The sequence below is a fragment of the Protomyctophum bolini genome (assembly GCF_963924005.1).
Source record: "Protomyctophum bolini genome assembly, chromosome: 8".
Taxonomy (NCBI): Eukaryota; Metazoa; Chordata; class Actinopteri; order Myctophiformes; family Myctophidae; genus Protomyctophum; species Protomyctophum bolini.
In genome coordinates this window covers 40,665,063-40,680,339 of record NC_137869.1, presented here as the reverse complement: position 1 = coordinate 40,680,339, position 15,277 = coordinate 40,665,063, and the positions used below count along the sequence as shown (strand labels likewise).

Sequence of the window (15,277 nt, the reverse complement as noted above, 5' to 3'; positions counted from 1 at the left end):
TTGTGGGTGTGGCTTGATTGTTTGTGGGTGTGGCTTGTTTGTTTGTGGGTGTGGCTCGGTTGTTTGTGGGTGTGGCTTGTTTGTGGGTGTGGCTTGTTTGTGGGTGTGGCTGTTTGCGGGTGTGGCTTGTTTGTGGGTGTGGCTTGATTGGTTGTGGGTGTGGCTTGAATGTTTGTGGGTGTGGCTTGATTGTTTGTGGGTGTGGCTTTTTGTGGGTGTGGCTTGATTGTTTGTGGGTGTGGCTTGATTGTTTGTGGGTGTGGCTTGATTGTTTGTGGGAGTGGCTTGATTGTTTGTGGGTGTGGCTTGATTGTTTGTGGGTGTGGCTTGATTGTGGGTGTGGCTTGATTGCGGGTTTGGCTTGTTTGTGGGTGTGGCTTGTTTGTGGGTGTGGCTTGATTATTTGTGGGTGTGGCTTGATTGTTTGTGGGTGTGTCTTGATTGATTGTGGGTGTGTCTTGATTGATTGTGGGTGTGGCTTGTTTGTGGGTGTGGCTTGATTGTTTGTGGGTGTGGCTTGATTGTTTGTGGGAGTGGCTTGATTGTTTGTGGGTGTGGCTTGATTGTTTGTGGGTGTGGCTTGTTTGTTTGTGGGTGTGGCTCGGTTGTTTGTGGGTGTGGCTTGTTTGTGGGTGTGGCTTGTTTGTGGGTGTGGCTGTTTGCGGGTGTGGCTTGTTTGTGGGTGTGGCTTTATTGGTTGTGGGTGTGGCTTGATTGTTTGTGGGTGTGGCTTGATTGTTTGTGGGAGTGGCTTGATTGTTTGTGGGAGTGGCTTGATTGTTTGTGGGAGTGGCTTGATTGTTTGTGGGTGTGGCTGTTTGCGGGTGTGGCTTGTTTGTGGGTGTGGCTTGATTGATTGTGGGTGTGGCTTGATTGATTGTGGGTGTGGCTTGTTTGTGGGTGTGGCTTGATTGTTTGTGGGTGTGGCTTGATTGTTTGTGGGTGTGGCTTGATTGATTGAAACAAACAAGCCACACCCACAATCAAAACAAGCCCACAAACAATCAAGCCACACCCACAAACAATCAAGCCACACCCACAAACAATCAAGCCAAACCCACAACCAATCAAGCCACACCCACAAACAAGCCACACCCGCAAACAGCCACACCCACAAACAAGCCACACCCACAAACAAGTCACACCCACAATAAAAACACGCCCACAAACAATCAAGCCCCACCCACAAACAATCAAGCCACACCCACAAACAATCAAGCCACACCCACAAACAAGCCACACCCACAATCAAAACACGCCCACAAACAATCAAGCCCCACTCACAAACAATCAAGCCACACCCACAAACAAGCCACACCCACAATCAATCAAGCCACACCCACAAACAATCAAGCCACACCCACAAACAATCAAGCCACACCCACAAACAATCAAGCCACACCCACAAACAATCAAGCCACACCCACAAACAAGCCACAACCGCAAACAATCAAGCCACACCCACAAACAATCAAGCCACACCCACAAACAATCAAGCCACACCCACAACCAATCAAGCCACACCCACAAACAAGCCACACCCGCAAACAGCCACACCCACAAACAAGCCACACCCACAAACAAGTCACACCCACAATCAAAACACGCCCACAAACATTCAAGCCCCACCCACAAACAATCAAGCCACACCCACAAACAATCAAGCCACACCCACAAACAAGCAAGCCACACCCACAAACAAGCCAAACCCACAAACAACCGAGCCACACCCACAAACAAACAAGCCACACCCACAAACAATCAAGCCACACCCACAATCAAAACACGCCCACAAACAATCAAGCCACACCCACAAACAAGCCACACCCACAATCAATCAAGCCACACCCACAAACAATCAAGCCACACCCACAAACAATCAAGCCACACCCACAAACAATCAAGCCACACCCACAACCAATCAAGCCACACCCACAAACAAGCCACACCCGCAAACAGCCACACCCACAAACAAGCCACACCCACAAACAAGCCACACCCACAATCAAAACACGCCCACAAACAATCAAGCCCCACCCACAAACAATCAAGCCACACCCACAAACAAACAATCAAGCCACACCCACAAACAAACAAGCCACACCCACAAACAAGCCACACCCACAATCAAAACACGCCCACAAACAATCAAGCCACACCCACAATCAATCAAGCCACACCCACAAACAATCAAGCCACACCCACAAACAATCAAGCCACACCCACAAACAATCAAGCCACACCCACAAACAAGCCACACCCACAAACAATCAAGCCACAACCGCAAACAATCAAGCCACACCCACAAACAAGCTACACCCACAAACAATCAAGCCACACCCACAAACAAGCAAGCCACACCCGCAAACAATCAAGCCACACCCACAAACAATGAAGCCACACCCACAAACAATCAAGCCACACCCACAAACAATCAAGCCACACCCACAACCAATCAAGCCACACCCGCAAACAAGCCACACCCGCAAACAGCCACACCCACAAACAAGCAACACCCACAAACAAGCAACACCCACAATCAAAACACGCCCACAAACAATCAAGCCCCACCCACAAACAATCAAGCCACACCCACAAACAAACAATCAAGCCACACCCACAAACAAACAAGCCACACCCACAATCAAAACACGCCCACAAACAATCAAGCCACACCCACAAACAAGCCACACCCACAATCAATCAAGCCACACCCACAAACAATCAAGCCACACCCACAAACAATCAAGCCACACCCACAACCAATCAAGCCACACCCACAAACAAGCCACACCCGCAAACAGCCACACCCACAAACAAGCCACACCCACAAACAAGCCACACCCGCAAACAGCCACACCCACAAACAAGCCACACCCACAAACAAGCCACACCCACAATCAAAACACGCCCACAAACAATCAAGCCCCACCCACAAACAATCAAGCCACACCCACAAACAAACAATCAAGCCACACCCACAAACAAACAAGCCACACCCACAAACAAGCCACACCCACAATCAAAACACGCCCACAAACAATCAAGCCCCACCCACAAACAATCAAGCCACACCCACAAACAAACAATCAAGCCACACCCACAAACAAACAAGCCACACCCACAAACAAGCCACACCCACAATCAAAACACGCCCACAAACAATCAAGCCACACCCACAATCAATCAAGCCACACCCACAAACAATCAAGCCACACCCACAAACAATCAAGCCACACCCACAAACAATCAAGCCACACCCACAAACAAGCCACACCCACAAACAATCAAGCCACAACCGCAAACAATCAAGCCACACCCACAAACAAGCTACACCCACAAACAATCAAGCCACACCCACAAACAAGCAAGCCACACCCGCAAACAATCAAGCCACACCCACAAACAATCAAGCCACACCCACAAACAATCAAGCCACACCCACAAACAATCAAGCCACGCCCACAAACAATCAAGCCACACCCACAAACAAGCCACACCCACAAACAAGCCACACCCACAATCAAAACACGCCCACAAACAATCAAGCCCCACCCACAAACAATCAAGCCACACCCACAAACAAACAATCAAGCCACACCCACAAACAAACAAGCCACACCCACAAACAAGCCACACCCACAATCAAAACACGCCCACAAACAATCAAGCCACACCCACAATCAATCAAGCCACACCCACAAACAATCAAGCCACACTCACAAACAATCAAGCCACACCCACAAACAATCAAGCCACACCCACAAACAAGCCACACCCACAAACAATCAAGCCACAACCGCAAACAATCAAGCCACACCCACAAACAAGCTACACCCACAAACAAGCCACACCCACAAACAAGCCACACCCGCAAACAATCAAGCCACACCCACAAACAATCAAGCCACACCCACAAACAATCAAGCCACACCCACAAACAATCAAGCCACGCCCACAAAAAACAAACCACACCCACAAACAATCAAGCCACACCCACAAATAAACCACGCCCACAATCAAAACACGCCCACCAACAATCAAGCCACACCCACAAACAAACAAACCACACCCACAAAAAATCAAGCCACACCCACAAACAAACCACGCCAATCACGCCTATGAAATACAGCGTAGGACGTAGTGTGGGACGTAGGTCTCTACAGCGTAGGACGTAGGTCTCTAAAGCGTAGGACGTAGGTCTATACAGCGTAGGACGTAGGTCTCTAAAACGTAGGACGTAGCGTAGGACGTAGGTCTCTAAAACGTAGGACGTAACGTAGGACGTAGGTCTCTAAAGCTTAGGATGTAGGTCTCTAAAGCATAGGACGTAGGTCTCTACAGCGTAGGACGTACATCTCTAAAGCGTAGGACGTAACGCAGGACGTAGGTCTCTACAGCGTAGGACGGAACGTAGGACGTAACGTAGGACGTAACGCAGGACGTAGGTCTCTACAGCGTAGGACGTAACGTAGGTCTCTAAAGCGTAGGACGTAAGTCTCTACAGCGTAGGACGTAGATCTCTAAAGCGTAGGACGTAACGCAGGACGTAGGTCTCTACAGCGTAGGACGTAACGTAGGACGTAACGCAGGACGTAGGTCTCTAAAACGTAGGACGTAGCGTAGGTCTCTAAAGCGTAGGATGTAGGTCTCTACAGCGTAGGACGTAACGTAGGACGTAGGACTCTACAGCGTAGGACGTAACGTAGGTCTCTAAAGCGTAGGACGTAGGTCTCTACAGCGTAGGACGTAGATCTCTAAAGCGTAGGACGTAACGCAGGACGTAGGTCTCTAAAGCGTAGAACGTAACGTAGGACGTAACGCAGGACGTAGGTCTCTAAAACGTAGGACGTAGCGTAGGTCTCTAAAGCGTAGGACGTAGGACTCTACAGCGTAGGACGTAACGTAGGTCTCTAAAGCGTAGGACGTAGGTCTCTACAGCGTAGGACGTAGATCTCTAAAGCGTAGGACGTAACGCAGGACACCTCTCCACTAAGCGGGAGAGGTGTAAAATTCACAGCAGCAGAGCTTCTACTGGGGTCAATGCAAAAAAATGTACCGTTTCCGGACCCAGCCTGGACACTGGACAAAAGACGGCTCCGCGAGGCAACTGTCTGCCTGCCTGCCCAATTGTCTATGAGTAGCTGTCTGTCTGTCTATGAGTAGCTGTCTGCCTTCCTGCCTGTCCAATTGTCCATGAGTAGCTGTCTGTCTGTCTATGAGTAGCTGTCTGCCTTCCTGCCTGTCCAATTGTCCATGAGTAGCTGTCTGCCTGCCTGTCCAATTCTCCATGAGTAGCTGTCTGTCTACCTGTCTATGAGTAGCTGTCTGACTGCCTGCCTGTCCAATTCTCCATGAGTAGCTGTCTGTCTGTCTGCCTGTCTATGAGTAGCTGTCTGCCTGCCAGCCAGCAAGTTGGTTAACAGAAAATAAATTGTTATGGCTGAGTAAAATAAAATACAATAAACACAATTTGCCTGAAAATAGATTACCCAGATATGACCTTTTTCATGAAAAAAAATGAGTAGTGATATGGCTGACTGAGTAAAATAAAACAATCTACCTGAAAATAGATAGCTATAAGTGAAGAGCAATTTTCGCAATTACCATTTCCGCAATTTCCACCATTTCCGCAATTACCATTTCCGCAATTTCCATTTCCACCATTTCCGCAATTACAATTTCCGCAATTTCCATTTCCATTTCCAACTATTAATGGCAGCTGGGTTTCATCAATCAAATAAAATAGAATTCTGTCCGTTTAGCTATAAAATTATGTCAGGGAATAGGGATACAGAGTATATGTCTTTCATTTGCATTGCATCTCCCCCCCCCCCCCCCAAGCTTTTATTTTCGTTCGAGTAATAGTACAACTCTAATAGTATTACTTATAATGTAATTAAAGATAACTTCATTCAGATTTATTTATTTTTATTTCATTTTCCAGATTTTCTTTTTTTTAGATTTTCATTGGTGGGCCAGTCATAATGGTCCCGCGGGCCTGATGTGGCCCGCGGGCCTGAGGTTGAGTATCACTGCCATAGTTTGCAAGACATTTGTGTTTCAGTTTTCTGAAAAAGAGTTCGTCAGTCGTGCCAAGTATTTGGCCACAGACCCACATGAAAATATGTAGTTCTAATCTAGGGTCTACCCAGAAGCAAAGATTTGAGTTTAATTTTTATTTTATTTGTGGCATGTTTACGATAAAAATCTACGAGATTGTATATCTGCTATTTTTGAAAAGCCAAAGTATAAAATAGTTAATAGCTTTATTAATGGGATACAACAAACAAGCAATAAGAGACATTTTAAACCATATAATCAGAACAGTATTAACTTTATTTGTACAAAATATTCCAAGAAATCTAATCAGAGCGACAATAAACATCAATAAAACAAAGTGTGCCGTTTTCAGCTCCTCTGGCCATTTTAGATGAGTTAATCACAGAACAGCAATAAGAGCAGAACATAAAACATTAAACAGCAATAAGAGACGAACATCAACAAAACAGCAGGACAATAATATGATGATCCCGTTTTCAGCTCCTCACTTTTGTGATGAGTTCGTCGCAGACCTTACTAAGCTCTTCACACTCTTTTCCCTGAGGTACAGAGAATGGTGAGAAAAAGGCAGAAAACATAAGTAGATATCTTCAGATTATTACAAACAGTTTAGAGAGTAGATAATCAACTAATGTCATTTTTATTCTGCTTAACAGTGTTCACTTACTTTCTGGTCAAGGCTCTTTTCCAGAGAATGAACCTTTAGCTGCTCCATGCGCAGCTGGGCTTGAAGTCCTGCCATCTCAGCCTTGAACTTTGACCGCACCTCAAAAATCTGTTTATTTGCCCTGAAAACAGCACAAGCACAGTCAGTTTACAAAACCAGTGTCTTGGCAGGGCTCATACAATAAACAGAATGGTAGAGTCTAGTAAATCTTACATCTCAATTTTCTCCTCGGCATGGGCTTTCAGTGTCTGATAGCGCTGCTCCTCCTTTTTGATCCTGGCCAGGGCATCCTGAGCGCATGCTTTCAGAGTTTCTTCATTCTAGTAATTAGGCAGATAAAACAATTGTGTCATAACAAAAATTTCAGTTTATAAAAGCAAATCCTTTTTTGTACTTTTCAATCGGGCCGGCTATGCAAGGACTGAGCCTTAATAGGTGAGCCTTAGGTAGGTGAGCCCAGGCAAACGTCACCCACATTCCTAGTCTCTGTGCAATGTGTACAACTGTAGTCCTGGGGTTCTCGAAGATGGCATACTAATTTCCTGTTCTGGATCATTTTGGGTTGTGCATGCTTATCTGACCATTGGACAGACATGGGGAAACAACGATCGGATTAAGGTTGGTGAACATGCGCTGCTCCCCGCTTGCGGTTATGGTTAGGGTTTGAGGTAGGTTGTCGTTCTAATGACAGTCGGGCCAATAGTATGTCGAAACTAAAGCCTGTACTGGGTGTACCCGATCATTTTACTATAGCTTTGTTTGATTGGGTCTGCAGCAGATTTAAACTGGGAAACACATATCAGGTGCAGGCGTTTACACAATCAGTTCAAATCTGTTGCAGAGCCCATCAAATAAAAGATCAGAATTTACAATTAACATTACCCATTGAGAAAATCACCCCAGTACAGGAAACAAAAAACGGATGTGCCTCCATCTCGAACCCTGGGACTAGTTATGCACAGAGCCTATGGAGGACATGAGAAAAGAAGAAGAAAAGAACTCACTCTCTCTCCATACCAGGCAGCCTACTGTATGTAAAACTACCCAATTCGATAAGTTTTAACACAGGTTGGCAGCGATTTTCAAGTGCTAGCTCTTGACACATGACAAGTTCAAGAAGTGTTACATCAGATCTTCAACATGTTCTCAGAATATGATGCGTGTTAAAAATTAGATATGTTCAGCATGACCTCCAAGTCATGCTGTGATGACTATTACTCACCTTTCTGCAACCTACAATGACCTCCTTATATTTGTCCAGTCTCTTTAAGACTTCAGAGAAAGACCTCTCCAAGTTACTCAGCTCGGTTTGCACTTGTTCCTTCTCCTGCAAGGCCTCCCTCAAGGCCTCCTTGAGGCTTGTTTCCATCTTCTGGCGGTCTCTCTCTTGTGTAGCTGGTAGAATGAGGCAAGATTGACAGAGACAAACAATGATCCATAAAGATGGGGGATAGTGCACATTCACAGAACCCTGCCATCAAATACAAATTCGGTTTCAATAACTTACATCTCATCTTTGCACTTGAGCTCTCGAGTTCAGAAACGATTCTCCTGTGCAAGAAATTGAAAAATTGCTTAAACTGTACATGAATAAAATTGATAAAGTAGCAAATAACAGTAATAAATGGCTCACTTCTTGTCCTCAGATTCTGCAAAAAGCTTGTCATATTTTGCTTTCCATTGCTTATCTTTTTCATTTGCCTGTTGAATAAATATACTCTATTGTTAGAATCAGTGTATGTCTGAATTTAATTAATCTAATTATTTCATACTCAAGACATTAACTTGACACTAAAAGTAATACATAAACAGTGGCAATGAGAATTAAATCAGCTCTTAACTTACCACCGTCTGAACCAACGCAATGGCTTGATCCATGTCTTTCTGACTGTATTTCAACATTTCAACAATTGCATCCTCTGTATTTGTTGGCTGGGGAAGAGGAGCGACTCTGCACACATGCATTTCAGAATCCTGGACAAATGGATCCACAGTCTAAATAAAAATGAGAGTTTACATAGCTTAGATAGGCTGATTCAACAGCTTTGATGCAACACAAATTAACTCCATTTAATGTTACAATCCCATGAATTTCAGAGTTTTAAAATTGTAATGCAGCTGGTGGAATTTGCAAATCAACTGAAATGAAAAAAAAAAAAAAAAAAAAAAACTGATGTGATTTCCCAGTTCTGTTCCATCCCAAGGTTAAACCGCTTCCCTCTTTCTTTACTTTCACATTCCTTCGTGGCTAGCAGAAACATTGTCTAAAGTGTTTTACTGATGGGGTAGACAATTTTAGTACAATTTAAGAAGAAAGAAGTGATGGATGATCCAGAAAAAAAGGCTCTTGCATATATTGCAGGAATGGTTCAAGTATGACCAATTACAGTGGCAAATGTGACAGGTGACTTACTGATTCTATGACATCAACTAGCTTGAAATCATCTTGTGCAGCCTTTGTATCAGCAATCTGTGGAGCTTCCAAACTGAAAAGAAAGCACAGTTTAATTAATTGACTGGCTTTAAAGTAAAGACTATTTGATGCTCAGCATAGAACAAGTCAAGCTAGGGCATCTGGCGGGTGAGGTTGGTGCAACATACCGTGAAACAAAGGGGGCTAGACGAGGGATAGGATTCTGTGCACCAGGGCCCACTGCCTTTTTGGGGCTCTCTTTCATCAGGGGGTCAAACTTAAGGTAGAGAGACTGTTTCCTTAATGCAGATTCCTTGAACTGTTAACAGCAGATTAGCAAACAAAAAACACATTTAAATTTAGTAAGTACAAAAGTACAAGGAGAAAAAAAAGAGAAGAAGAAACATGAGGGCAACACTCACGCTGCCAGTCCCACATTGTTCGAGGTAGTCCATTTGACCATCAAAGTCATTTGCCATGACTAGAGAAAAGATAACATAGCAAATTAAAGAGGGCAAATTCAGGTAGCTTATATTCAATGTATGGAAGAGAAATTTTATACTTAATTTAGTTATTTTTGAATATACAAATAAAAGAGTCCTCAAATGTACCACTCAAGAATACAAAAGATAAGTAAACATTAAATGTCTGTAGGTTGAAGTGTCCTAAAATGTGAGACAATATGACTTACACATGGTTCCAGGAACAAACTCCTCACTGGGTTCCAGCAGCCCAGTCTGTGAGTTCTGATCAAGGTGACCCAGTGTAATGAATTCAGGTGTAATAAACACAGGTTGCTCAGTCTCAAATCCCAAGTCAGGGCCAGGAGCAGTCTCCATCTTCTCAGTCGTCATGTTATTCTAAAAATAAAAACAAAAAAGATAGGCTTATAATCAGTGGTGTACAAACTAAGTACAGTGGTGGACAAATGTGTCAAAATACAAAGACTCAAGTTTAGTACAGGTATAGTAGGGGGGCCACTGCTAATGCTTTGACTGTCCAGCAGCAACAGTACAGCAGATTATTACATTAACCCATTCTGACCTGAGATCAGATTCATACGAGGTTTCCACTGGGACACACACTGGTCTGATTAACCCATTCTGACCTGAGATCAGATTCTAAAAATGTCAGTCGTTCTTCGAATTTTTCAAAAATAGCAGACCTACAAGCTCGTAGCGCGCCACTCGGTGGCGCGATATGAGCTTGTAGATCTGCTATTTTTCAATAGGTAAAGCATAACATGATGCTAACACCAAAATGGGTGCCCGGTCAGAATGGGTTAAAAAAAAGAAAATAAATTTAAAACGGTGCCAATGTAGTCTAAACTAAGTATGCACCCCGCTCAATCTTGGGAGTTCAGAACTAAGTGTGCAAGGAGACAAAAATATATATTCAACAAATAGATGTTAAGATCATTAATTACTTCTTTCAATGCAACAAGAGTGGGTCCATCAATCTTTTGGATGTCATCTTTCTCATCTCCAGTACTAGAGAGCAAAGACAAGACACACACGTAAGCTGGAATACTTTTAACACATAGCATTCAGAGCAATTAGATTGCCTTTTAGGCCTAAACCGCACTAATGCAACTCTTTGGAACTGCCATTGGGGATAATAGTTTCATGCAACTACTCGCAACCGTTTGGTTGCGAGTAGTTGCATATCATTGGTGCAGTTTAGGCCTTAAAGTTATTTTTTACATACCACACAGGAGTGGGAATCTCTTTAACTGGATTTGGTGCCTTGCCCAGAATTCCCACGGGACTGGACTTCTCCCCAGATGTTAGTGAATTGTTCATTTTTGCATTTGTGCCAAAGGGATTGAAGTTTGGGTCATCGTCAAGTTGAAAGGAGTAAGAAGACTTTGGAATAGGAGCAATATCAACGTCATCGGCCACAGGCTTGACTGGAGATTTTGTTGGTGGGGTGGGTTCCTTCTTTTTTTCAGGTGCAGGCTTTCTCTCCGTCGATTTCAAACCAGGCGGCTTTTTACTAAACCTTTTGGGTGGCTTCCGTTTGACATCAATACCATCGTCAAAATTGAACTCAAGTTTCACTGGGCCTTCGTTAAGCAGAGCATCAGTTGTTTGAGACACAGATTCATCCTTCGTTGGTTTAAGGGTGTCAGATACTGCAGTGGCTACCGGCTTCTCTGGTACATCTACACTATTTATGCTTTCCAGGACCTTAAGAGGAGCACCAGTGGGTTGGGACATGAAGTCATCCTCCGTTAGTTTAGGCGTGTCGGATACCACCGTGGCAGGTACGTCTACCTTGTTTACGCTTTCCATATCCGGCGGGTCACTGCATGACACTTTTTTCCCAACCTGAGGAGAATTCTGCATTTTTGAGCCTCCCGTCATGAAAGGATTGACCGAATCCAAGTTGTCAAAATCAAAATTGTAAGAGCCTTTGGTTGGCAGAGGAGCATCTTCTACAGAATAATTGGCTGTAGCTTCTTCTGGAATGACAGTAGAAGACATAGCAGCAGGCGTTTCCTCATCGGTTATGTTGGACGATGAATGTTGTTCCTTGTCAAAATCAAAATTGTAAGAGCCTTTGGTTGGCAGAGGATCATCTTCTACAGAATAATTGGCTGTAGCTTCTTCTGGAATCACAGTGGAAGACATAGCCGCAGGCGTTTCCTCATCGGTTATGTTAGACGATGAAAGTTGTTCCTTGTCAAAATCAAAATTGTAAGAGCCTTTGGTTGGCAGAGGGGCATCTTCTACAGAATAATTGGCTGTAGCTTCTTCTGGAATGACAGTGGAAGACATAGCCGCTTCCTCATCGGTTATGTTGGACGATGAATGTTGTTCCTTGTCAGCCGTTCCTTTCGACATTATGACCACACTGCTATCCGTGGAGTGTATGTCTGTAGACATATTAGCAAGTGAATTTTCCATAGAGGGGGTGATAGGAAGTGTATCATCCAGTACCGTTTCGGTTTGAGAAATCTCCTGTGACACATTCTCTGGTATTCCACATTGAGGTACTTTTGTGCCTGCAGGAACGTCTTCGAGAGCAGGCCTGGTTGGAGAGTTAGGGACTTTAATAGACGCCTGAAATGGATTTATGGCATCCAAGTTGTCCAAATCAAAGTTGTAGCCACCCTTGCTTTGTATGGGCATGTCATCAAGATTAGGTGATAACTCTGTGTGGACAAATTGAACAAGGGATAACACTTCATTAGCTAAGCAGTTCGGAAAGCTAAATAAGAGGTGCAAATGCTACGATATTCATATCTGGATGTTTTACCAATTTTGGGCCTGTCAACTGGTGCAGTGACATCCTGAGGCAAAGTACTATAAGATACAAAAGAGAACAGATTAGCCATCGTAATAGTTTTGTCAGCACAATATTACTCATAAGAAACTGAAGATTTACCTTGAGTTATGCAACTGTAAGGACTCCATTGCTTTTGTGCACTCATCCAGGATTGTTCTCTTGCCAGTCTTTGAAGGAGATACAATTCTTTTGGTGAAAGGGTCTCTTCTTGGAGTCTGAAAACAAACCTGGATTGACATATAAATAATAATCAGTGTAGTATAGCTGGTTAACTGGAACTTTAAATTCAAACTAAAATGTCCCAGCAATCATCTTTCTAATCAGTGTGAAATCTCTCTATACATTTTAGCACTTTGAGATTTGCAAGCATGTAAAGTGCATTATAATAAAATGTATTACTAAAGTTTGACCATATTATAATAATAGTGACTCAAAAAAAAAAAAAAAAAAAGGGAGCACATTACTCTCATTACAATCTTAAACACTACTTGAGTAAACATAATAAAAATAAATAAAATAATACAGTCACTGCTTAAGGGTACACATCCTGACCATAATTTAAGTAAGATAGGTTAAAAAACAGTACATAAAAAAATAGGCAACTCAATTCTGTACCTTTACTCCCTTTGCTACAGTCTTGCTGGGCAGGTTCTCAGACTGTCGCAGAATGGAGGGTCTCCCAGTCGGCTGATCCAAAGCAAAGATGTCCAGGACTGAATCGATGTGCTTCGCTTCAGGACAGGGACTTTGGTTCTCATCATTCAGAACGGATGCCATCCTGTTTTAAAGGGAGATGGAGAGCTAAGTGGGTGCATTGAACTTCTGACAAAATCCTCCACCTGACAATAAACTGGAGTGGAGACCATGTGAGCATCTAGCTCTGGTCCATAGCCTAATGCTTCTATGATTAATTAGGCTATGGACCAGAGCTAGTGAGCATCATGCAATGGCTGAATTCCACAGAATTTCTGGTCTCCCTCTTGTATAATATCCACTTTCATCTGCAGCTCATCGTCTGCTGCAACAGCACAGCAGTGCTGATACACATTGTAACATGGTGGTGAGTCGGGATTACAACTTCTTAATCTTTATAATAACAGGATATTTCAGAACACAACTGGCTCACTTTATATTTTGACGTTTGTGGTAAGAGTGTCCAGTGGGGTGGTGTTCAGTATCCGACAGACGTCAGAATAGATAAATTAGTAAAAAAGAAAAAAAGGAAAAAAAATCTTCCTTGTTCAAGGCTAAAGATATTATTATTAAAGTTATGTTTTTCCATTACATTTTCTCTATAATGTTACCCTGGTGGATTAGAGGGTGGATTACATGCTACTCTGGATTCCCTGATTTGATTTACTAGTAAACTGCTGATCATGGAACATAATGTGTGTCTTATAGCATCATTTAAATCATTTAAATGCTTAATTTGTAGTTCTAATGTGCAAATTAAACTTTTTTCCAACGCTCTAGAGGGTACTCTTATTTTGAAGAGATCGTCCACCGCAAGTCTTAAATTAGCTCACTAGATTAGCTCACTAGACAGTGCCATACGGGGCGGAGGCGGAGACAGAGATCCTTTGTGGTATCTTTACTGAGACATCGATGTACAAAGTAAACAAATATACAATATTTGGAATTATATACATATCCAATAAACGAAATAAATAGCATTCAATTCATATTCAAGATTGGCAATAATAAATAAATCATATTCATAATAATCATAAATCAGAATATCATATAATACTTAAAGCATCAAATAAGAGTACATAAGTACACGTCAGATTTACTCAGGATTAAATGTAAGAAACTATATTTAAGCAGGATAAACATATATATGAAATAATCAATAAACATATAACTTAAATGCACTGCTTAGGATTTCAGGTCAGAACAAACAGTTAAAAGTGGTCGAGCTACAGCTCAAACATGTGCAGTCCATAATACATTGTGATACATTGTCCCTTACATACATTAATGTGTGCTCATTAACCCCTGCACTGTACAGGGGAGAACAAACAGTGGCTAAATGATCCAAACTGACGTTGGTTCTTGGACTCACACAGGTTGGAGGGTTGCAGAAGGTGGTAGAAACTAAAGGTGGCGGTTTAGGTTTGGGAGACCGCAGCAGTGGTTTGGTGATCTGGGCTTGAGGAAATGAGTGCAGCTATGCCACTTATATAGCCTCCCACACCTGTGCGTGGCCAGGGAACAACCTGCCATTCAATCAGGCTTGATTTGGTGGCGTTGCGTGCCTCTCCATGAGCCTTTTGACATCCATCATCTCCGCATCAAGCACTGTCTGCGTTGGCGGCCGCCTCACCTGGAACGTCCAGAGCTTCTTCCACGCCAGCAGTGTCTTCTTCCATGTCATCTTTAAATCTATAGATATATCATGTTTGACACGCCCTGGCCTGGGCTGGGCTGTGGTGGCCTCCTCCTCATATTCCTGGCGACTATGGTGTTGGCTAGCCTGGATCCAGCCCAAAGATCCCGCCCACTCTCAAGAAAGCTATACAGTCTGATAATCAGGCTAGGTGTTGGCAGCATTTAGCTCCTTAATTTTGTCATTTAGGGCAAGCTATAGTTTTTGCTATTTTTGAAAATCTTGAAAGTGTGAGAATTACTGATCTCTGGTTAACATTAGGACTAGTCTGGTATTAAATTGTCATAATTTAATCACAGCTGTAGTAATTTCCATTAAAACAACAGAGTAATAACTGTTTCCATTGGTTTAAAGTAACTCTCGAGGTGTTGGCTACTCATAAGAAAATGATCTTTTTAACAAAATCAGTAACATGGTCAATCAATATTGTTCACCTTTTCTATGGAAGAGCAAG

The 15,277-nt window shown here is 43.1% G+C and overlaps 1 protein-coding gene across 1 annotated transcript; it reads right to left on the bottom strand.

Moving 5' to 3' along the window:
* Nucleotides 1-6,539: 6,539 nt before the first annotated feature.
* On the bottom strand, nucleotides 6,540-14,806 carry LOC308320234 (transforming acidic coiled-coil-containing protein 3-like; the record flags this gene model as incomplete). Its single annotated transcript, XM_080770552.1, has 5 exons — nucleotides 6,540-6,602; nucleotides 6,731-6,851; nucleotides 6,944-7,050; nucleotides 7,953-8,125; nucleotides 14,761-14,806. The coding sequence occupies 5 exons, from the start codon at nucleotides 14,804-14,806 to the stop codon at nucleotides 6,540-6,542; spliced, it is 510 nt and encodes a 169-aa protein (XP_080626678.1).
* Between the last annotated feature and the right edge of the window lie 471 nt (nucleotides 14,807-15,277).